This window comes from Macaca mulatta, chromosome 1, assembly GCF_049350105.2.
Source record: "Macaca mulatta isolate MMU2019108-1 chromosome 1, T2T-MMU8v2.0, whole genome shotgun sequence".
Classification (NCBI taxonomy): Eukaryota; Metazoa; Chordata; class Mammalia; order Primates; family Cercopithecidae; genus Macaca; species Macaca mulatta.
In genome coordinates, this window is record NC_133406.1 from 83,539,816 (window position 1) to 83,564,804 (window position 24,989).

General features: G+C 49.4%; 1 protein-coding gene across 6 annotated transcripts in view; it reads left to right on the forward strand.

Annotated features, from left to right (window-relative positions):
* Positions 1-24,989, forward strand: part of EPHX1 (epoxide hydrolase 1) — a 40,055-nt gene that overhangs the window by 2,890 nt on the left and 12,176 nt on the right. For 2 of the 6 annotated variants that reach the window (XM_077952258.1, XM_077952287.1), the window contains exons 2-4: positions 2,963-3,054; positions 18,166-18,353; positions 21,235-21,415. In XM_077952258.1, coding sequence (XP_077808384.1) covers positions 18,171-18,353; positions 21,235-21,415 — 364 coding nt within the window. In that variant the 5' untranslated portion in view covers positions 2,963-3,054; positions 18,166-18,170. 6 annotated transcript variants of the gene reach the window in all.

Here is a 24,989-nt window from a genome sequence, read left to right on the forward strand (position 1 = left end):
GTTCTAGGGGCAGAGGGATAATAAAATACATTTGTAAACTAACAAGTATGTTAGAAGATGAAGTGTGCTATGGAGAGAAATAAAACCTTAAAGAGGGGAGAGGAGTGCCAGGTGGAAAGGAAAGGCCTCACTGAAGGGTGGCACTGGCATAGACCTGAAGAGTTAGGGAGCAGCCAGGCTGCTTCCTGGGGTGCGGGTACAAAGGCTGGGGGCAGGAGTGTGGCCAGCTTGGATGGCCTTATGTTTGTGTTTGCAGAGTGTGGGTCAAGCTGGTGAGTGACCTACTGGATGAACTGAACTAGCTCAGTCTGTAGGCAAGGGGACTCCTGAGCTTTATGTGGCCTTCTTCCCAATTCCAGGAAAGGAAGAACCTTCCACAGAAAACAACTGCTTAGCAAGGCAGCCAGGGTGAACCTCAGCACCATCTGTGACAAGCCACACGCTCTCTGCGTGATGCCTCCTGCCTCTCAGCTGTGCCTGAAGCACACTAGCTGGCACGGACTTACGCAGCTGGAAACATCTTCAGGAAGCCCTGAATGAGGGCTCTGTGGGCAGAGGGACCTTTGCAGAAAGGGCATCTTGACCACTGCAGGAGGTGGAGTGACTCTGTTCAGGCTCCTCCTGGGGTGCCCTGGTTCCTGCCTGATGTCTTAAACATAACTGGCATTTTCAGGGAGCCCAGGGTCACCAATGCACAGTGCCCCTCCTGTCGACCTGAGAGCCAGCATACCCAGGCTTGGTGATTGCTCACCTGGCACCTTGATTCTCCTTCTGGTATCTTGGACCAGGCCCAGACATGTGAAGGCAGGGGCTACTGAGATCCATTTCTCAGTTCTTAGGCCAAGAGATTCAACCACATGGATCACAGCTGGGTATACCAAATAAGGGAGGGCCAAGTATGAGCTGGTCACCCTTGCTGAAGAAGTAGCTTGAAGCCCACCCACTCAGGGCCAGAGTGGGCACAGATGGAGTAGACAGGTAGTGATTTGAGGGGCCTCTAGGATCTCATACTCAAAACACACCTCTGCTAGGGCCATAAATCCCATCAATAGCAATTCATTCCTTTGAGAGGCAATACAGTGATGTGGGAAAAGGATTGGGCTGGAAAAGAGACTTTTCTCATGTCCCAGCTCTGCCATTAATGTGTCCCCTCTCTGGACCTCATCTGTAAAATGAGGTTAGGCTCAGCGATCTGCAAGGCTTCTTGCAGCTCTGCTATGTGATGATTCTGTGGCTAAGTCCAAAGGGATTTCAGGAAAGGAATGTGTAGGAGGGAAACAGTAAGTTTTGATGGGACTCAGTGGGCCCTGTAGCCTCTGCTGGGTCCAGTGAAGACACTTCAAGTAGAGTGAAGGCCACAGGGTAGGGGAGGCAAAATCTTAAGAGTTCAAGGGCCCTGAGTCAAGGCAGGAGGGTCACTGCCCAGCCCGCCTGGCCCCTGAGCTGCCTGTGACTGGTTCTTGACCCAGACCTAGTGGCTTAGGAGCAGAGTCTCCAAGGGGCTGTGGGATAAGATGGGGGTTGCAGGAGGGAGAAGGCACCTCAGCAGTTCCTCCGTTAGGGGACCAAAGTGTTGCCAAGGATCCAGCCACACCCCTTTCCTGAGGAGGGAGGAGCTGGTGGGCACTCCAGGAAGAGCTTCCTCTCCTTTCCAAGGAAAAAACTGCGCAATCCAATCCTCTATTATATAACTGGGATTGTGCAAACCAAGCTCGCACTGAGCAGCCTCCCCTACTGTCAAGGTTTATTTACTTTCCCAGGGGAAGTCATAGTTCATCCTTTCTCAGCAGAAAGCAGCCATTTGACTGTCACAGCCTGACCTACGGCATTCCAGGAGATGGGTTCAGAGACCTGGCGTGGAGTCCTCATGCCCGCTGGCCCTGCTGTGTCTCTGTCTGTTGCCTGGTGGGTGGGTGTGGTTTAGTGCATGGTCCAGCCCCCGCACAGCCACACCCATTAGGCTCTCCAAGGCCTAACTGAGCAAGCTTGCGTAAGAGGGGAAAGTGTTCTTTTCTCTGAGGAGTTAAAGAGACTTCTGGAAAATTCTCCAGCTACTCCACAAACTAGGATCACAGGTCTCGTTCCTAGGTCAGAAGCAGGAGTTTTTGCTTCCTTTAGCATTTGGGAAGTTTGATGAATAGACTGACTGAATTTGAATGCCTTGTTGGTACTTCAGAGCTGGATTAACTACACATATCTGAGCTTCATTTTTAATTATCTTTAAAATAGAAAAACTGGCTGGGCAAGATGGCACACAGCTATAATCCCAGCATTTTGGGAAGCTGAGGGGGTGGGTCAATTGAGCCCAGGAGTTTTGAGACCAGCCTGGGCAACAAAGTGAGACCTCGTCTCTATAAAGAATAAATTAGCTGGGAGTGGTGGAGCACACCTGTAATCCCAGCACTTTGGGAAGCTGAGGCAGGAGGATCTCTCTAGGAGTTCAAGACCACCCTGGGCAACATAGTGAGACCCTGTCTCAATTTTTAAAAAGAAAAACTACCTCTTCTTAGGATGGTTGTAGTATGGGAGATGGTCTGTTTAAAGAGTCTTTCCACCCCAGTGTCACAGCTCAGGGCTTCTCTAGCCTTCCTCAGAGCGGCTGTGGGTGCCCAGACACATCCTGAAGTCTAGGTCATGTTCTGAGCTTCTGAGCTTCTCTGTCATGGGCCTGCCTGGCTGGCTTTAGTCCAAGAGCAGCCTGGACTGTGACTCTTGAAGGCTGTGGGAGGCTGGTGACCGCAAGCAAGAGGTCCCAGTGCCTCCATGAAGGGTCAGAGAGCCGTGCTGTGAGAGGCCAGGAGCAGGCAGCCATTGGCCCTCCAGCCCTCACCAAAGGCCACCACCTCAGCTTGTCCTCTGGCAACTCAGCCTGGGAATTTGCTTTCCCCGTGGAATGAGAGACACTGGCTGCATTGAGGGGTGACTTTCCGGTCCTACAAATTTGTATCCCTCTTTCTGCTAGAACTGGAGAGACTTGGCTAATTTTGGAGAGACTTTGGGAAAGTAAGAGAAATACGTTGGTCCCAGTGCCAAGCCCCGAGGCCATCTTTCCAGGTATGAGTATATCCTGCAGTGATAAGATATGAGGAGCCTCTCTTACCAGCTCTTTGAGGCAAATGAATATACTGTCTCACGTTCCAGTTTTTCTGGCTGTGGCAAGACCTCCTTGCTGCTAAGTTGTCCCTGTGGGGAAATAGCAGTGGGCCCAGCAAACATAGCCACCAGGTCGGCCGGACGTGGTGGCTCACGGCTGTAATCCCAGCACTTTGGGAGGCCGAGACGGGCGGATCACGAGGTCAGGAGATCGAGACCATCCTGGCTAACGGTGAAACCCCGTCTCTACTAAAATACAAAAAACATTAGCCGAGCGTGGTGGCAGGCGCCTGTAGTCCCAGCTACTCAGGAGGCTAAGGCAGGAGAATGGTGTGACCCCGGGAGACGGAGCTTGCAGTGAGCTGAGATCGTGCCACTGCACTCCAGCCTGGGCGACAGAGCGAGACTCCGTCTCAACAAAAACAAAAACAAAAACATAGCCACCAGGTCAGGGCACAGCCAACAGGTGGAAGAAAGCAGCCCTGCCCTCTTCCGGTTCCATGTGTGCCTCACTGAGGCAGGACTTCTAGACCCTACCAGGAAGGCTGCTATCAGGGTCACAGTGATACCCTGTCAGGACGTCCTTTTTTTTTTTTTTTTTTTTTTGAGACAGTGTCTGGCTCTGTCATCCAGGCTGGAGTGCAGTGGCGCCATCTCAGCTGTCTGCAAACTCTGTCCCACCAGACTCAAGCCATCCTCAGCCTCCCAAGTAGCTGGGATTACAGGCGTGCAACCATCATGCCCGGCTAATTTTCATATTTTTTTTTTTTTGTAGAGACAAGGTTTCACTATGTTGCCCAGGCTGGTCTTGAACTCCTGGACTCAAGCGATCCACCTGCCTCAGCCTCCCAAAGTATTGGGATTACAGGCGTGAGCCACGGCACCCGGTTAAGATGGAACATCTTAATTTCAGAGTTGCCTTCAGCACTTATGATTGAACACCATAAATATTTTTAGCCTTTTGGGACTTTCAAACTCCTTTTTGCAACCTAAGCATTGCCACAAGCGAACTAACCCCCACCATGACCAAACAACCCAGAACTCGGACCCTGGTCCTTGGGCTGCCCTACAGGAAGCACCCCTAGTTCTCTTGCTGCTCTGCTAGATGAGACGGCAGGCTCAGGTTCCTCCATGAGGCCCGGCTTTCAGTGCTCTCCTGTTACACACTGTGAGGAAGCTTCCAGATCGTGGAGCACATTGTTCAGGAAAAGCCACGCTGGGGAGAAGGGGGAGGTGCAGAGTGTGGTTAATGGTGGGAGAGAAATCCGGTAAGTGTGTTATATGATCTACTCCTATTATCCCCTGGAATAGGAGCCTCTCTCCACTCAAATAGAGAATGCCAAGGACTGGCCTGGCATGGTGGCTCATGCCTGTAATCGGGCACCTTGGGAGGCCAAGGCAGGCGGAGCGCTTGAGAACAGGAGTTCAAGACCAGCCTGGCCAACATGGTGAAACCCCTTCTCTACTAAAAATACAAAAATCAGCCAGGCATGGTGGTGGCGGGTGCCTATAATCCCAGCTACTCAGGAGGCTGAGGCATGAGAATTACTTGAACCTGGGAGGTGGAGGCTGCAGTGAGCTGAGATTGAGCCATTGTACTCCAGCCTGGGCAATAAAGCAAGGCTCTGTCTTTAAAATTTAAAAAAAAAAAAAAAAAAGTTATTCCAATTTTTTTTTTTTTTAATTTTAAAAGATAAAAAAAGAGAATGTCAAGGACTGAAATTCCATGGAGGGCAATGCTTTTTCCTTTTAGGTGGTGAACTGGATTCTGCTTGGACTTTTTCTCTGCTAATTTAGAACCAGTGGAAAAACTCAACAGCTCTAATTTTAATTGGCAGAATGTGAGATGGAATGGGACCTCAAATGAAGCTCTAGGCCAAGAGCTCACAAGCCCTGCAGCATGTGCGGTATCTCTCGGTCTTCTTGAGTTCTGTAACTTAAAGTTTGTGTGGCCTTTAAAGAGTGTGGAAGTAGCCGTCCCCTCTCTGAAGGTGCACAGGATCTGGCCAGCCCACCTGCGTGGCCTTCCCCTTCCCCTCTCCAGACCCTCCACGTCAGATGGGGCCACGGAGGCCTGGAGAAGTGGAGTCACTGACCTGAGGCTACATGGCTGGCAGGCAGCAGGGCCAGGCAGCAAAGCAGGCCCTGAGGGCCTAACTGCCCGCGGGCTGGCTTGGGGCTCCCTCAATCACAGTGGCATCCCAGTGCCAATCCCAAATTGTTTTCTTTCTATCTCTCCAGATGTGTAGATAGCATGGAGGTGGAGGGAATTCCCTTCCACACAGAGGGTGATGTGCCCGTCCCTCAGGCCCCAAAACGGCACTCCTGCCCCCAAGAAGGCTGTCTCCCGACACTTTTTACTGCTCTTTTACTCTCCCCCCACTTTTTTTTCCCCCCTGCCTGTAAACTACATTTTTCCTTTCCCTTGGTTTCTGGCTCTAAGCTGTTTTCCCAGGGCTTGGCTCCAGCTCTTGCACAGAGATAAACGCGGCCATTGGCCTGGTGCACAAGCCCAACTTGCCTGAATCTGGCCTCTTCCATCCTGAGTCTCTGGGGGTCCCTGGGGTTCAGGGACAATGGCTGAGGGTGGAGAAGCTGGGAGTTGCCCCCAGTGTTTGCCTCCATCACTCTTGGGCCAGCCAAGGGAGTGAGGCTGGGAGCTTCAGGATGACTTTTGGGAAGCCCCTGGGAGCCCTGAGGCTTGGGCAGCTGCTGACAGGGAGTTCACAGCAGGAACGCTCCCAGGCTCCCATCCTGTGTTCGCTTGGCAGGCAGGCCAGAAATGGGAGGGAAGCCATCTGTTTTTCCCTGTCCACTGGATGTTCCCTTCGTCTTGCCCCAGGGAGGAATGGTGAGGCTGGGGTGCTGGGGAGGGCAGGATGGGGGCTGGTTTGGGACCAGGCCTGCAGAAGCAGCAGACCCTCCAAGCCCACCTACCTCTCTGGCCTGGTATCTGAGGGGCAGGTCATGCCATAGTTTTTCCTTTATCCTCTCTGCCCCCACACTTTCCTCCCCAAAGTGGCAGACTTCCCCCAGGAGAAGCACCGGGTTTTCACGCTGCTGCGAGTCTCAGTCGCTATTAAGGAAACGCGCAGTCAGAGCCAGGCTTGCCCAACTGTCGCAGGCCTGGGTCCACCTCATGGCCTTTGTTCTGGAAAAACACTTGGGCATTCTGACCTGCAGTGCACTTAGCCAAGGCTGGGAACATGGCGAGTGCTGAGTCATGGCCAGTTAGCACTTTACTGTGATTCTAGGAGCACTTTCTGACAGTGAGGTTATGACTGCTTGCCTGGGTTGGGGGAGGGGAGCCTTTGGACAGGCAGTAGACCTGCCCCTTTACTTTGTGCGGCCGGATCTGAGTCTGAACCCATCTTTTTAGACCCAAAACCCTGATATTTGTAGTGCGCCTAGGATACTGGTTCTCCAGTCTTCTTTGGGGTCAGGGGGCTTTCTCCATAGTGCCTCATGCCACCTATTCAGCCCTCTTCCTGCATTTTATGGTCTGTCTCTACCAACTAGGCTAAGCAGGTTATATTTATTATTCCTCAAGGTGAATCCAGCTCTTCTTGTTCAGAAGTTCTGATTAATTTTCTGTGTTCTCATTCAAAGAATTTTTAAGTTCATTCATTCATTCAACAAATAATTAAGCATCTACTAGAATGCCAGTCACTGGGAGTCCAGATGGGAGCCAAAGTAGACATGGTCCGTGGCCTACAGGAGCTTCTGTCCAGCTGTCAGTCACATAATCACCCTGACAAATGTGAGCATGACGAAGGCTAGGACTGAGAGATGTGCCTTGCTGGGATAGGTCAGGAGAAGCTACCCAGAAGAGGGACAGTCAGTCTGAAATCTGAAAGGTGGGTAGAAGTTAGGGAGGTGGGAAGGGGAGGGAATAACTTTTAGACAGAGGGATTTGCCTTCATAAAGCCCCACAGTAGGACAGAGCATGGTGAGCATAAAACTGAAAGATCAGGGGGGCAGTGTGAGAGCCCAGCCCTAAAACTCTCACTTAGCTTTCAAGTAAACTATTTCTCCATACTATTGATACCAGTAGTACTCTGAGGGGCTAGGGGAGAGGTCAGTGGTCAGATCACCCAGGCCTTGAAGGCCACAATAACCCAGGGACAAGGGGAAGCTCTTTAGGGTCTTGGCAGGGGATGGGATATACATGATCAGATTTGCATTTCCAAAAGATCACTCTGACCTGGCTCATGCCTGTAATCCAGCTATTTGGGAGGCTAAAGCAGGAGAAGTTCGAGACCAACTCGGGCAATATAGTAAGAACCTGTCTTCGTTTAAAAAAAAAAAAACAGGGTTTGTGCGGTGGCTTATGCCTATAATCCCAGCACTTCGGGAGGCCGAGGCAGGTGGATCACAAGGTCAGGAGATTGAGACCATCCTGGCCAACATGGTGAAACCCCATCTCTACTAAAAATACAAAAATTATCTGGGCAGTGTGGCACACGCCTGTAGTCCCAGCTACTCAGGAGGCTGAGGCAGGAGAATCGCTTGAACCAGGGCGGAGATTGCAGTGAGCCGAGATCGCGCCACTGCACTCTAGCCTGGCCACAGGGAGAGACTCCGTCTCAAAAAAAAAAAAAAAAAAAAAGGTTTTAAAAAGATTGCTGTGGCTGCAGAGTGGCCATTGTGTTGGAAGGGGTAGAGCAGATGTGAGTGGACTGGGCAGGGGCAGCAGTCCAGGGGAGAGCCACAGGAACCTGGGCTGGGTTAGAGATGGATTTGAGATGTACTTTGGAAGTTGAGCTGCCAGAACTTGCTGATATCTGTGGCGGAGTGAAGGAGAGGGGTTTCAAGGACATCGCCTAGGGTTTTGGCTTGGCAGTAGCAAGGAGGGTAGTGTCAGTTACTGCAGGAAGGAACACCAAGAGAAGACAAAGTTTAGGGGAATAGGATCACAGTGCAATTTCAGATGCACTGGAGAAAATTTTGACACAAGGTACTATCTGGGCCACAGGTGGTTCTGCTCAAATACATTGATAGCTCTTTGTCTGTACTTAATCACTCTGTCATACTTAGCTGCAAGGGGGCCAAGAAATGTAAAGTGTTTGGCTGGTCTCTCCAACTAAAATTAAAATTCCTTTGCTAAGGAAGAAGAAGAGAACATTGCTGGCAGTCTGCCACAACATCCCAATCTGATGGCATGTTTGCCATAGCCACCAGCTCATCAAGGACAGCTGCGGTGAACCGTTGAGTTCTGAGTAATCTCCTGTCCGGGCCACCTTTCTTCACTCAACCACATAATCCTGACATTCCCAAGTATATTATTTCTTTTTTCGAGATGGAGTCTTGCTCTGTTCCTCAGGCTGGAGTGCAGTGGCATGGTCTTGGATCACCGCAACCTCCGCCTCCTGGGTTCAAGCAATTCTCCCTGCCTCGGCCTCCTGAGTAGCTGGGATTACAGGTATGTACCACCACGCCCGGCTAATTTTTGTATATTCAGTAGAGACGGAGTTTCACCATGTTGGCCAGGCTGGTCTTGAACTCCTGATCTCAGGTGATTTGCCCACCTTGGCCTCCAGAGTGCTGGAATTATAGGCGTGAGCCCCCGTGCCCATCCCCAAGTATGTTTTCTTAGCTCACTCTTTTCAGCATGTAATTTACAGAAGGGTAATCTGAATTGTAAACACAATTTCTAAGTTAAAACTCCTGGTCAGCTCATGATGAAGTAGCAATTTATAAAAGAGATAGTATAGTAATAAATGAGACAACTACACTCTGAAGTATAGAATCATCAACTCTTACCAGAAAACACCCTATGAGACTCGTGTTATTTTATTTTATTTTTTTTGAGACGGAGTCTCGCTCTGTCGCCCAGGCTGGAGTGCAGTGGCCGGATCTCAGCTCACTGCAAGCTCCGCCTCCCGGGTTTACGCCATTCTCCTGTATCAGCCTCCCGAGCAGCTGGGATTACAGGCGCCCACCACCTCGCTCGGCTAGTTTTTTGTATTTTTTAGTAGAGACGGGATTTCACCGTGTTAGCCAGGATGGTCTCGATCTCCTGACCTCGTGATCCGCCCGTCTTGGCCTCCCAAAGTGCTGGGATTACAGGCTTGAGCCACCGCGCCCGGCCACGAGACTCGTGTTATTTCATTCACGCCATGTGCTTCCTCACTTCCATCCCATTCCATCCCACATGCTCTTCTTTCTGCCTGGATTATCCCCATTCCACCATTATTTTTCACCTGGTAAACTCCTATTCATACTTAAAAACTCTGCTCAATGACCCCTTCTCTGTGAAACCTTTGTGGCAAAACTTAACCACTTCTGCTTGTGCACACTTCTCTTCCATCTGTGTGCATATAGTATGTGTCTATAACTGGAAGGGTGTTTATCTGTTATCCGTTTGTCTGCCCTGCTAAAGTGTGAGCTCCTACAGTTACAGGGTTGTGTGTTAGTCCCGGTGCCTACACAGTACCCAGCCCGTAGTTCTACTCAGTGTTGCTGAACCAACCTCTGCTCCAAAAGCATGTTTCTACTTGCTTTTCCAAGGCACCAATCCAAATCTCTTATTTACTTTAAAAAACAAATAACTTCTTGGCACTTTAAAAATCACATTCAAATAACAGAAAAAGTTCATTTGAACTTTAAGTATCAATCTTAAAATGAATTGTATGTTTTAAAACTTGACTTAGTGACATCACTTAAGAGAATTTTTAAAAAGCAAACTTTTATTTTTACCCCAGTGTAACAGAAATATTAAGTTCCATTAAATTATTAAACTGATCTACCTTTTTTTTTTTGGAGACAGAGTCTTGCTCTGTTGCCTAGGCTGGAGTGCAGTGGTGCAATCTCGGCTCACTGCAACCTCCGCTACCCAGGTTCAAGCAATTCTCCTGCCTCAGCCTCCCGGCTAGCTGGGACTACAAGCGCACACCACCACACCCAGCTAATGTGTGTGTTTTTGTTAGAGATGGGGTTTCACCATGTTGGCCAGGCTGGTCACGAACTCCAGACCTCAAGGGATCCACCCGCCTTGGCCTTCCAAAATGCTGGGATTACAGGCGTGAGCCACCACCCCCAGCCTGTTTTTCGTTTTTTGGTTCTTTCTTTTTTTTTTTTTTTTTTGAGACAGGTTCTTGCTCTGTCTCCCAGGCTGGAGTGCAGTGATCATAGCTCACTGCACCTCAGCCACCTGGGCTCAAGCAGTCCTCCCACTTCAGCCTCCCAAGTAGCTGGTACCACAGGCATGCACCACCATGCCCGGCTAATTTTTTTTTATTATTTGTAGAGACAGGGTTTTGCCATGTTGCCCAGGCTGTTCTCAAACTCCTGGGCTCAAGTGATCTGCCTGTGTTGGCCTCCCAAAGTGCTGGGATTACAGGTGATTTACATTTTAACTCTGCCGCAAAACAAAGCACCTACTTTATTTGCTCTCCTGTATTTAAAATTGTCCTTTATGCGTCAGACCCAGAAAGATAAACACAAGTAAACTAACAAGTTACTCTACTTGTATCATTTGTTGCTTTCTAACAGTTTCATTTAGTCCATCTTTGAAGGGTAAAGACCACTGATTGCTCATCTAACTTCTTCACCTTGAACTTATTGGGATTTTCTTCCAAGTTTCACAAATGCGTGCCCAACATTTGACTTCAGTGTAGAATTGGAATGAAAATATATGCAATCCCATTTCTTACAGTAGGAGCCAGTTGTTCATCACGTTCCCCTCTGAGCTCAGTATCTTGTAGCTAAATGACCTCTATCTTCCAGTCTTCCTTTTTTAAAAAAAAAAAAATCAGGCTGGTTTGCAACAAAAATTGTATTTTCTTTACTAGGCAAGCGAACCATTTTGTTGGGAAGAGTACCTTGGCTTCGAGAAAGAAAATGATTTCATTCTGAAAGGCTTCCCCTCCAACCCTCTGCCGTGCAAACTCTCTCAGCCCAGTAACTTGTCAGTATTCTGGAAAAATGCATTACAAAACAAAAACTCTAATCAGATAAAATATATCTCTGGAACTTTTGAGACCAATCAATGAAGCTTTGATTTCCGGTGCTAGCAAAATAAAGCAGGCACTCTCATTTTGTATTGTTTTACTTCTCAGTGTTTCATGGCGTCTCCTAAACTTTGATGTTTTGAAGAAGTTCTAATGTTTGCTACATCAGCAGGAGCTGACCACAGGGAAGAGATAAATATAGCTCTCCTTGGAAAGGTGAAGGCTTAGCCACCAGAATTCTGCCCCTTGATGCTGAGAATGCACCTTCTCCGAACAGATGGAAAAGAGGGGTGGAGATTACCCCAGGAATGTATCTTGCAAAACGCTGATACCCGAAGATGTACATAGCCTTGTGCTTTTGGTCATCCTCCCAAATCACGTCCAAGGCACACAGAGAGGAGAGCAGATGCTCCCAGACCACAGTGCCTGTTGCCATGCACTCCCTCACATTCAGCCTGTTTATGTGCACACAGCTGCAGCGGGACCTTGGGGTGTGGGCTAAATAACAGGAACAGGGGCTCCTCTGGGGTCTGTTTTAAGGCAGAGATTCTCCACAGTAATTAGGGATTTAGGGGAAGAGGAAGGAACACACACGTTGATAATAAGTAGTTCAACATGATTATCCCCATTTTATGATGCAGCTACTGAGCTCAGAGAGGTTTCATAACTTGCCCAGAGCCCCTCAACTAGTACTAATAAATAGTGGAGCCGAGATTTGAACTACCCAAAGAGGAAAGCAAGCGAGAAACCCCTTTATTACTTTTTTTTTTTTTTTTTTTTTAAGATGAGGGTCTTGTTATGTTGCCCAGGCTGATATTGAATTCCTGACCACATGTGATTCACCACCTTGGCTCCGCAAAGTGCTGGGATTACAGTCATGAGCTACCACACTGGGCCAAAGCCCTCTCATTGTAACCTCCAAGATATTTTCATTTCTAAAGTCAAAGGTCGTCAGAGTTGCTGTGTTGGGGGGAGCCATGGGATGGGGAGTCTCCAGGAAACGCAGGCTGGGTCCTTAAATGGCATCGCCCAAGTTGGCCACCAAGCCTCCCCAGACTCAGTCACTCCTCGGCCCCCTCTTTCCCTGGCTGTGGAGCAGGGGTTTGGACTGGAGGCTGCTGAGTTCCTCTCCAGCTTCCATGCCCAGTGGCAGTGACTTACCAACTGGCCCACCTGGTGGATGTAGGGGTGATGCAGCCCTGCTCATCCTCTGAGTGCTCGTCTGCTGAGTGAGAGAGGGAGGCCATGAGAGGGAGGGGAGGGCTCTGTCATCTACCTAGTGCCACCCCCTCCCCAGCCCACCCCAGGTCCTCTGCCACCGCGGGTTCCCATGTGAACAGTCCTTCTCACTGTGGGGGATGTTCGCTTTCAGCAGCCCAACCCCAGGAAGCCCACCCTGCGGAGGACGGAGGGAGTCTCCACGGCTCCACAGCCCTGTCTGCTTTGTCAGAGATCTGGCCAAGCCGAGTGGTGCCCTCTTGACTGAGCCTCAAACCTTTGCTTTCCCCTTACTCCAAATAAAGCCGAAGTCCTGGCGAGGGAGCCCAGAGGCCTGAGGGCAGCCTGCTGGGTGCCTGGCACTCCCTAAACCCTCCCTGCCTGGGCGGTGTGCATCTGCACTTCTCCCTGCCTCGAGCTGCAGAGTGTGTGGGCAGGGTCAGGCAGATAGAGAGTGGGTGCCTGGACTCTGATTGGTCAGACTCTAAGAGCCCCTGCAGCTCTTCCCAGGACTGGCTGACCCACCAGTACAGGGAGAGTGTTGTTTCTTATTATTACATTTTTTTGAGAAAAGCTATGAGGCCTGGGAGACGTCCGTGGCTCCCGGGCAGTAGTGGCTGGTCTGTGCTCTAGGAGTCCCTTCTGGCCTGAAGACTCGAGGCTGCAAACAGGTGCTGAGAGGGAACAAGAAGGGGAGGTGGGGTGCAACACGCCCAGTAACAGACCGGGAGTGAGTTCTGTGGTCACAGATTCTAATCCTCACAACTGCAGTGTGATTTACGGTAAGGCCCTTGCCTACTCTGATTCTTGCCTTAAATAAGTGAAAAGGAAAGTCAAGTTTGATGAATTGTGGCTCTTTAGTGGGTGGATTTGCATGTACCATGGATTACATGTACCAGGGTCTAGGAAGTGCCAAGCGCCCAGCAGGCTGCCATCAGGCCTCCGAGCTCCTTCGCCAGGGCTGCGGCTTTATTTGAAGAGGAAAGCAAAGGTTTGAGGCTCAGTCAAGAGGGCGCCACTCGGCCTGGCTAGCTCTCCGACAAAGCAGATGGGGGGTGTGGAGTCATGGGGACCCCCTTCGTCCTTCCCAGGGTGGGCTTCTTGGGGTTGGGCTGGTGAAAGTGAACACTGCCTGCAACAAGGAGAAGGACTGTTCGTGGGGGAACGCAAGGCGGCAGTGGGGTTGAAGACCCATCCGCACACAGTCAACACCTGCTGTCACACCAGGCTAATCAAGAACACCTTTCTTTCGTTCATTAAATACCTGCTATTAAATAAAGGGCTGTTACTAGGTGGCAAAGTAACACACTGCAGTAGAGCCTATTTGTAATCTGAGATCAGTGGCTGTAAGGCACCATCCTTGAGCCAAGTACTAATATTCTTGTTATCTTAATTAGAATGCAAGAGAGTGTGTTTTTAAATTTCTCTTTGAATCTGTCACTTTGCTCTCCTTTTCCTGGGTGATACCCCTGGTAGTGCTGGTGGGGGCCATCATAATGCCCCTTGTCCCAGATTCCCTTCTTTTAGATGGGACTCGAGCATTTATCATTTCAGCACTGTATCTCTCAGGTCAACGTGGTTCAGTTTGCTGTGCAAAGTCCAGGGGAGATAACCACGCCGTGCACACATGAGACTGGCTGAGTTGGCAGGACTGTGCAGTTGTCAAAAGGCCGTGGGGAGTGGGGGCCAGTGCCTGCAGCCTGCCCTGCCTCTCTCACAGGCGCCTAGAGCAGCGCCAGGTGCAGAGCTCCACAGCTCTCTTTCCCAAGGAGTGATCGAGGGTGAGAACGTGGAGCCTGGTGGACAGGTGAAGGCACTGGGATCTTTCTGCCCAGAAAGGGGAAAGTTGCACATTTATATCCTAGAGGGAAGCGACAGCGGTGCTCCTCCCTGTGCTGAAGTACAGGTAAGGAGGGTTCACTGGGGAGGGTGATCCCTCTTTACTGTTCATTCTGCTCACAGCCTCCTTGACAACATCATGCAAAATGTGTCTTACTGGCTTCTAGTGCATATGCAGTTGGCACAAATATTAGTGGAGCGCCTTGCTGTGCTGGGCCAATGACCAGTGCTGGACACTGGGGGTCAAGGCAATACCCAGGACGGGCACAACTCTGCCTTCCCAAGCTATGGTTTATTGTGGTGGGATCTGCCTGCCCGGTGAAGTGTCTTCAGCTGCTCCTGTTGCTGGGGGAAGCTCTGCTCTCTGCCTTTGGCTGCCTCCCACACGCTCCCATGTGTCTCCCAGTCCCTAACACCTAGTCCTGCTTTCAATACCACAGGAGCTTGTAGCTGACATTTCTCCATCTTCTTTTTTTTTTTTTTTTGAGACGGAGTCTCGCTCTGTGCGCCCAGGCTGGAGTACAGTGGCCGGATCTCAGCTCACTGCAAGCTCCGCCTCCCGGGTTTACGCCATTCTCCTGCCTCAGCCTCCCGAGTAGCTGGGACTACAGGCGCCTGCCACCTCGCCCGGCTAGTTTTTTTTTGTATTTTTTAGTAGAGACAGGGTTTCACCGTGTTAGCCAGGATGGTCTCGATCTCCTGACCTCGTGATCCGCCTGTCTCGGCCTCCCAAAGTGCTGGGATTACAGGCTTGAGCCACCGCGCCCGGCCTCTCCATCTTCTTTTTTTTTTTTTTTTTTTTTTTTTTGAGACAGAGTCTCGCTCTGTCGCCCAGGCTGGAGTGCAGTGGCGCAATCTCGGCTCACTGCAAGCTCCGCCTCCCGGGTTCACGCCATTCTCCTGCCTCAGCCTCCTGAGTAGCTGGGACTACAGGCGCCCGCCACCGCGCCCGGCTAATTTTTTGTATTTTTAGTAGAAACGGGGTTTCACCGTGGTCTCGATCTCCTGACCTTGTGATCCGCCCGCCTCGGCCTCCCAAAGTGCTGGGATTACAGGCGTGAGCCACCGCGCCCGGCCTCTCCATCTTCTTAAAGGGCAGGATTTCCTGGCAGAGACATAACGTCTTTCTGGAAGTAAAGGCATAACGTCTTTCTGCATGTCTTTTCTTTTCTGAATTCCTTAAAATAAGAGGAACTCATTTCCAGCTGTTCCCTGCCTTGTTTTTATTGTGGAAGTGTGCTCCCAGCTGCCCATCTGATCAGCTGACATAGGGTCTTTGGGGCCCAGGCACTACTGCTGCTTGGAATTGAAAGATGAAAGCCATAGGACCAGGCATGGCAGCTCGTGCCTGTAATCCCAACACTTTGGGAAGCCGAGGTGGGCAGATCACTTGAGGTCAGGAGTTTGAGACCAGCCTGGCCAACATGGTGAAACTCTGTCTCTACTAAAAATACAAAAATTAGCAGGAGGTGGTGTATGCACCTGTAATCACAGCTACTCAGGAGTCTGAAGCACGAGAATCTCTTGAACCCAGGGGCAGAAGTTGCAGTGAGCCGAGATTGCATCACTGCACTCTTTGAGACTCTGTCTCAAAAATAAAATAAAATAAAAATAAAATAATAATTTAAACAAAGCAATGGCCTGGCGTGGCTGGAGATGGAACATGCATCAAAGTGTCCCACATGTCTCTGGCAGGGATAGTGAAGGCCTGCACCCTGGCACATGGTAGACTGAGTAAACATTGATCAGTGAGGCCTTGAGGCACTTCAGAGTTTCACAATCCAGAGAGGGAGATGTATTGAAAGTTCAAGGGTGGACACCTGGGCATGGTTCCCAGGAAGAAGGCTGCAGTGGGTTCTAAGAAGTGTGCTGGTGACTATGAGAGATGGGGTTGTGGGTTTCCTCTCTTGAAAGGTGTCTCGATAATCACATGTGGGGTGATAAGGGCTCTGGTCCAGGGGATGGGGCAAGGCACGCAGGGGGCTGAATCTGATGGCATCAGGACTTGGTGATGGGCTGTGGGGGAAGAATCGGATGACTCTAGGGCCTGAGGGAGGGAAGCTGGGAGTTCACTGGGATCACTAGTAGAAATAGGGAGGTGGGGGGTGCCAAGCTGATTTTCCTGATTAGATTTCCTACAGAACTGCAGGAATAAGATGAGAGCCATCGCCCTGGGTGGATTTGTTTGGAGCTCTGTCTCTGGACCACTGTGGACAAGTATTTCTTAGAATGACCCCCAGTGGCCCAATTCTAGGTTTAATGGGGCAGCTCTTGACTGGAGCAAACTCCAGGGCCTCTGCAACCCCCCAGCAGAGTCCCAGACATCTGACATGTAGCAGCCAATGGAGCATACAAGTGGTGGGGTTCCCAGCAGGGACCACCTCCTGCCTTGGGTTTCCAAGACAGAGTCAGGGGCGCTGCCGGGGGGTGGTCTGCAGGGACCTTGTCAAAACTCAATGCTTTCTCCTCCGCCTGGGTCCTAACTGCACTGCGTCCAGAGAACCTCCTCTGACTCAGGCATAAGGACGGCCTGCATATTCATGCAGGTTACTCTGAACAAGAACAGTCTGTGGGTTACTTGCCTAGGAATGAGGAAGATGAGGAGCTAGGTAACAATGCTGGGCTGGTATCTGCCTGATCGTGCTTTGCTGAGACTAAGGTTTCTTCCCTTTCTGAGCAAAAAAGACACAGGAGTCAGACAAATGGGGATTAAAACACAACTGAGTTGATGTGAAATGTAATAGGCAACTCTATGGACACAGAAAGTAGATTAGAGTCTGCTTAGGACCTAATGTGGGGGGGCAGTAGAGGAGCGACAGCTGAAGGGTATGGAATTTCTCTGTGCTGATGAAAATGTTCTACAGTTGACTGTGGGTATGGTTGCACATGCCTGAATATCCTCAAAACCATTGGAGTGTTCACTTTAAATGGGCAAATTGTATGGTATATGAATTATGTTTCAGTAAAGCTCTTACACACACAGCTAAGATGTGTGGCCATGGCTGGGCTTCCTAGCAGTGTCCCCCAACCCTAAATTGAACTTACTCTCCCAGCACTTGGGCCTCCCCATTACCCCCGTCTGCCCTGAGGATGAGCCCCTCTACAAGAGGGACAGAGCAGGGGCTGTGGGCCACCACTCAGGAAAGGTGCTCCTCTCCCCTGGGGGAGGGAGCCCAGAGGGCGTGGACAGAAGCCTTCTCAGACATGAGGCCGCCAGGCACAGTGGCTCATGCCTGTAATCCCAGCACTTTGGGAGGCCAAGGTGGGCGAATTACAAGGTCAAGAGATCGAGACCATCCTGGCCAGTGAAACCCCATCTCTACTAAAAATACAAAAATTAGCTGGGCATGGTGGCACATGCCTCTAGTCCCAGCTACTCGGGAGGCTGAGGCAGGAGAATTGCTTGAACCCGGGACGCAGAGGTTGCAGTGAGCCGAGATTGTGCAACTGCACTCCATCCTGGGCAACAGAGTGAGACTCTATCTCAAAAAAAAAAAAAAAAAAAAATGAGGCCTCAGAAATGCAGCTCCCAAAACCCCCTACCCAGGACTGTGCAGAAGCCAATCTAGGTTCCTCTTTTCCCAGGATGATGAACAATTTTCAAAGCTTAGTAGGATTGTGGGTGATTTTGTCTCATTGTCTGTTGTTTTTCCATTTTTCTATATCTCATATATATGTTACATATACTATATATAGTAGGTATATAGTGTGTATATATTATAATATATAATATATATTATATATAACAATTTATAATATATAATATAACATATATATTATAATATAACATATAATAATATAACATATAATATATAATAAAACATGTATATGTTATATCACATATATATTATATATTATATCACATATATTATATGTATTATATGTTATACATATAATATATAATATATTATTATACACATAATATATATACGGTCAAATGTAAATAAAATCAGGGACGGGGTTGGAGTGCAGCAGGAAAGAGCCTGCTGCGAATCAGAGTCTCTGAGCTGTCAGGGCTGGGCTGGGCGGGCTCCGTTACTGATGACATCCCCCCATTTTGCAGGAGCCATGTGGCTAGAAATCCTCCTGACTTCAGTGCTGGGCTTTGCCATCTACTGGTTCATCTCCCGGGACAAAGAGGAAACTTTGCCACTTGAAGATGGGTGGTGGGGCCCAGGCACGAGGCCCACAGGCAGGGAAGACGAGAGCATCCACCCTTTCAAGGTGGAAACGTCAGATGAGGAGATCCACGTAAGGCACCTTGGGCCAGGCCGGACTGGGCAGTGGAGAGGGTGGTGTCTCGGAGACGGGTTGAGTCTTAGGCCAGATGCGGGAGGGGATGGGGGCTTGGGAATGGTCCGTCCTACTTGGGAGTGTGTTTCAGTCTGCTTTTCCCCTGCTGGGCAGGTGCAGGTTGCTTTGGAGAGGGATACCAAGCCCTCCCACTTTGTCTCTTCTCCTTTCCCTATCCGAGGCCCAGCAGTGCTCAGGCAGGAGATGAGGTGCCAGCAGACTCAGTTGCCTGCATCAAAGGTCACAGAAAGCAGCTGTCATCACCTCCTCTATGCCCTGCCTGAAGCCTTGGGAGTGAGGTTGTGGGAGAAAGTGAGCAGGTTTCCACCATCAGAGACCCAGGAAGCACTGAGAAGGCAGGAATGCTGCTGCTTAGGCAACCGCTGTGTATCAGCCATTCCTGGTCACATTCAATCCCTGTGGTGATCCCGCGGGGTGAGGACTGTTGTTCCCATCCTGCAGATGCAGAAGCTGAAGCTCAGGGTCATAAAGCAACTTGTTCAAGGCGGCCTAGCTAACAAGCGGAAAGATTTGAAGTCAGGTCTAACCCTGAAGCCGCTGCCCCTCCTCTGCACAGGGATAGAGTCAGGAAGGAGGTTACTGGGCAAGTGGGGTGACCTGAGAATGCAACCTCAGGGAGGAGCAAGGCTCAAGTTGGGGACAGGACGGTAGGCAGGCCTGGCATGGCCCTGCCTATCCTTTCTTTCATTCTGTGGGTTTTGAGCACCTACTGTGTGCAGGCCCAGTGAGTGCCTGGGAGAAGAGAGAGCCCCTTCCGTCCAACAGCATACAGTCCAGTGAATGAGAAAAGGAATGTGCACAAAGAAAAATAGACTAAAAGATAAATAAGGATCGGCTGGGTGCGGTGGCTCACACCCGTAATCCCAACACTTTAGAAGGCCGAGGTGGGTGGATCACCTGAGGTCAGGAGTTCAAGACCAGCCTGGCCAACATGGTGAAACTCCGTCTCTACTAAAAATACAAAAAATTAGCCGGGCATGGTGGCGGGCACCTATAATAATCCCAGCTACTCGGGAAGCTGAGGCAGGAGAATCCCTTGAACCCAGAAGGCAGAGGCTGCAGTGAGCCAAGATCGCACCACTGCACTTCAGCCTGGGCAACAAGAGTGAAACGCCGTCTCAAAAAAAAAAAGATGGATAAGGATAAATGTCACAAAAAGCATGGATAAAAAGTCATGAGAGTTCCAAGGAAGAAGGGATTTAAAAGCAGAAGCTGGGCTAAACCCAAGAACAATCAGGCTGAGGCTCCCTGGATAGGACTTGCTTGCTGCAGCCTTGCTATTTAGGGCCAAAGCTGAGTCCTGAGGAAAACTCCTTTACGGAATTAGACTCCTAAGGGAGTCTGAGATTTCCAAAATCTGTTCGGGGGTGACTGAAACACTTGAGAAGAAGCCTGAGAATAGTGACACTTGAGAGGCTCCCTAAGCTGACATGAACTTCCTCCCACTGGGGCTGGCCTTTTAGCCTAATACATGCCCATGAGGCTTGCACCCTCTCTCCTGGTCTGTAAATTTTTTATTTTTTGGAGACAGGGTCTGGCTCTGTCACCAGGCTGGAGTGCAGTGGTGTGATCTTGGCTCACTGCAACCTCTACCTCCCGGGTTCAAGCGATTCTCCTGCCTCAGCCTCCCGAGTAGCTGGGGTTACAGGAGCCTTCCACCATGCCCAGCTAATTTTTGTGTTTTTAGTAGAGATGGGGTTTCGCCATGTTGGCCAGGCTGGTCTTGAACTCCTGACCTCAGGTGATCCACCCACCTCAGCCTCCCAAAGCACTGAGATTACAGGCGTGAACCACTGTGCTGGGCCTGGCCTGTAATTTTTATCCCAGCTGAGTTATAATGTATCATTCAGTGTTGTATATCAGGGGTCAGGAAACCATGGCCCATAGACCAAATGTAGCCTGCTACCTGTTTTAGCATGACCCCTATGCCAAGAATAGTGTTTACCTCTTTAAATAGTTAGGGGGAAAAAAATCAAAAGAGAATAATAGTTTGTGACATGTGAAAATTATATAGCAGTCAGATTTCAGTGTCCATAAATAAAGTTTTATTGGAACACAGCCACCCCCATTCATCTGTGCATTGGCTATGGCTGTCCATAAATAAAGTTTTATTGGAACACAGCCACCCCCATTCATCTGTGCATTGGCTGTGGCTGCCTTCACACTAGGAAGACAGAGTGGAGTCACTGCAGCCTGCAAAGCCTAGAATATTACTATCTGGCCCTCTACAGAAAAAGTTTGCCGACTCCCGCTATAGGGAAACCTGGGTAAATTAAAGATGTGTGTTGTTTATACACTTAAAGAGTAAAAGATGGGCTGGGCGCAGTGGCTTACACCTGTAATCCCACTGTTTTCGGAGGCCAAGGCAGACAGATCACTTGAAGCCAGGAGTTCAAGACCAGCCTGGCCAACATGGCAAAACCCCATCTCTACTAAAAATGCAAAAATTAGCTGGACATGGTGGCTCACACCTGTAATCCCAGCTACTCTGGGAGCTGAGGCACGACTCGCTTGAACCTGGGAGGTGGGGGTTGCAGTGGGCCGAGATCACACCACTGATCCAGCCTGGGCAACAGAGTGAGACCCTGTCAAAAAAAAAAAAAAAAAGAAAAAGAAATGCGAAGTCTACAGTGAAGAAGGAAGAAGGGAAGGACACATCCACTTTGGGAGCAGACAGTGAGGTGGGAAACTGCTTTGCCACTACCAGAGTGCAGTGTCTTGTGGCTGCAGGGTTTGCTGTGTTTTCTGGAAACAAACTTTGCTCTTGTGCCCTGCCCTACCCATCCCTCTCAACTTGGGGTCCTGCATTTTGCTCTAGGACTTACACCAGAGGATCGATAAGTTCCGTTTCACCCCACCTTTGGAGGACAGCTGCTTCCACTATGGCTTCAACTCCAACTACCTGAAGAAAGTCATCTCTTACTGGCGGAATGAATTCAACTGGAAGAAGCAGGTGGAGATTCTCAATAGATACCCTCACTTCAAGACTAAGATTGAAGGTATGTTTGCAAAACGCCAGCCAGAGAGGGATGTGTGTCATAAGAACGCCTTCTTGCACAATGTAACTTAGAGTCAGATAAAGTTGGAGAGATTCAGAACCCAATTTTAGGTCACTGAGATGTACTTATAAGTTGTAACCTTACTAAATGCAAAAATATTGCAGTCACAGCAAATCTGTCCATCTTTAGAGCTAGGCAGGAACACATACATGCAATTTAAAAACCAAAGAAATGCACCATCCAGTCCAATGATGTGGCAGTCTTTGAGAGGAAGGATGGAGATGAGATTTAGACCCAGGCCAGGTGGGGTGGCTCACACCTGTAATCCCAGCACTTTGGGAGGACAAGGCAGGTGTATCTCGAGGTCAAGAGTTCAAGACCAGCCTGGCCAAGATGGTGAAACCCCGTCTCTACTAGAAATACAAAAATTAGCCAGGTGTGGTGGCAGGCACCTGTAATCCCAGCTACTCTGGAGGCTGAAGGAGAATTGCTTGAAGCCAGGAGGTGGAGGTTGCAGTGAGCCGAGATTGTGCCACTGCACCCCAGCCTGGGCAACAGAGAAAGACTCTGTCTCAAAAAAAAAAAAAAAAAAAAAAAATTTAGACCTGGGCAGGGCCTTGGTCAGCTCAACCCATTCTTGAAGTTTTGGAGTCCATGATACCATGACTGTTCAAAGATGCTCAGCCTGTCAGTCAAGATCCTATGAAACACTATCCTATCTGTCTGCATCTCTAGGCCTCATGTCCTAACTGTATCACAGGTTGTCACACAATGTCACCAGGAAGGGAAGGTATCTTTCAGAATTTTCTTGGGAAGGTAACCCCAGGATCATTGGGATGAAGTAACAGTTTCCTTAGTGAAAAAGCATTTTTTTAACCCCAAAAAGATTTAGAATTAAATACGGGCTGGGTGCGGTGGCTCATGCCTGTAATCCTAGCACTTTGGGAGGCCGAGGCAGGTGGATCACCTGAGGTCAGGAGCTCAAGGCCAGCCTGGCCAACATGGTAAAACCCTGTCTCTACTAAAAATACAAAAATCAGCTGGGCGTGATGGCTCACGCCTGTAATCCCAGCTACTCGGGAGGCTGAGGCACGAGAATCTTGAACCTGGGAGGAGAGGTTGCAGTGAGCTCAGATGGCGCCACTGCACTCCAGCCTGGGCTCCATCTCAAAAAAAAAAGACTCTGCTCTCAGGTCTTTTGTATCTATACCCAGAAGTGGACTTGCTGGATCAGGTAATTCTGTGTTTAATATTCTGAGGAACCGCCATACTGTGTTCTGCAGCAGCTGCACCATTTTACTTTCCCGCCCAACAATGCCTCAGAATCCCGATTTCTCCAAATCCTTGCCAATATGGTTTTTTTCCTTTCTTTTTTTCGGTAATGGTCATCCTAATGGGTATGAAATGGTATCACATTGTGGTTTTGAGTTGCATTCTCCTAATGATTACCGATGTTGAGCATTTTTTTATGCGGTACTTATTGAATTCTTTGTAATTTCTCTGAAGAAATGTCTGTACATGTCTTCTGTCCATTTTTGGGCTTTTTGTTAGGGTTTAGGAGTTCTCTATATATTCTGAATAAAATATCTTATATGATATTTGCAAATGTTTTCTCCCACTCTGTGGGTTGCCATACAATGAATCTTTTTTTTTTTTTTTTTTTTTTTTTTGAGACAGAATCTCACTCTGTCGCCCAGGCTAGAGTGCAGTGGCGTGATCTCAGCTCACTGCAAGCTCCACCTCCTGGGTTCACGCCATTCTCCTGCCTCAGCCTCCCAAGTAGCTGGGACTACAGGCGCCCACCACCACGCCTGGCTAATTTTTTGTATTTTTTTTTTTTTAGTAGAGATGGAGTTTTGCCGTGTTAGCCAGGATGGTCTCAATCTCCTGACCTCGTGATCTCCCCACCTTGGCCTCCCAAAGTGCTGGGAATACAGGCGTGAGCCACCACTCCTGGCCACAATTAATCTTTTTAAGAGACAAGGTCTTGCTGTGTTGCTCAGGCTGGAGTACAGTGGCTATTCACAGGTGTGATCATGGCTCACCACAGCCTCAAACTCCAGGGCTCAAGCAGTCCTTTTGCCTCAGGCCTCCTGAAAGCTGGTACTATAGGCGAGCACCACTATGCCCAGCTTGTTAATTTTTTATATTGAGGAAATTGTACATGTTAGGAATCTTATTTTTAATGTTTAAGATGATTTGGCCTTTTCAAGGAATGGCTAAAATTTTAATTTGTTAAAATTCTGGGAATTACTTAAAATATATGAAAGACATGTTGGTCAGTCAGATAAACTAAAGTTCCTAAAAAAAGGAAATTGAAATTATACAGTGTTAACTGGGTGTGGTGGCATGCACCTGTAGTCCCAGCTACTCAGGAGGCTGAGGCAGGAGGATCGCTTGAGCCCAGGAATTCAAGGCTGCAGTGAGCTATGAGGACATCACTGCACTAGGTGACAGATCAAGACCCCATCTCTTAAAAAAAGAGAGAGCGGCCAGGCGTGGTGGTGCATGCCTGTAATCCCAGCACTTTGGGAGGCCAAGGCAGGCAGATCACGAGGTCAGGAGATCGAGACCATCCTGACTCACATGGTGAAACCCCGTCTCTACTAAAAATAAAAACAAATTAGCCAGGCATGGTGGTGGGCGCCTGTAGTCCCAGCTACTCGTGAGGCTGAGGCAGGAGAATGGCGTGAACCCAGGAGGCGAAGGTTGCAGTGAGCCAAGATCACGCCACTGTACTCCAGCCTGGGTGACAGATCGAGACTCCATCTAAAAAAAAAAGAGAGAGAGAGAGCCAGGCGCGGTGGCTCACGCCTGTAATCCCAGCACTTTGGGAGGCCGAGGCGGGTGGATCACAAGGTCAAGAGATGGAGACCATCCTGGCCAACATGGTGAAACCCCGTCTCTACTAAAAATACAAAAGTTAGCTGGGTGTGGTGGCATGTGCCTGTAGTCCCAGCTACTCGGGAGGCTGAGGCAAGAGAATTGCTTGAACCAGGGAGGCGGAGGTTGCAGTGAGCTGAGATCGTGCCACTGCACTCCAGCCTGGTGACAGAGCAAGACCCTATCTCAGAAAGAAAGGGAGAAAGGAAGGATGGATGGAAACCTTGACTTGGCAGCAAACATCCTTGTTCTCCTGATGCAAGCGGGCCAGGCCTGAGGGAGACGGAGTCAGAGAAAAGCTAAGTCCCAGTGATGTGTGTCCTGGAACTAGAGCCCTTCCTGGAGCTCAGCCAAGAACACTAAAAAAAAAAAAAAAAAAAAAATCTGGAATGATTTTTTGGATCAAATTTGGACTCCTCTTGAGTGTTGCTGTATTCTTTACAGGATTTTGATATCTTCTGTTATTAGCCTAACAAGAGGGTTCAAGTCACTTAATCCCAGCCAAACTGCTGTATGCAATTACCAGAGGTTCCTGTTTGGATCCCTGGCACAAAATTGCCTGGCTTCCTTGAGTTTGACTTGGATCCCTGTGTTTTCCCAGCTCTTCAATGTCCATCCAGCAGAAATTAACAGGGCGCCTGCTATACCCAGGCATTCTGCTGGGGCTGGGGACACATAGGGAGGACAGGGT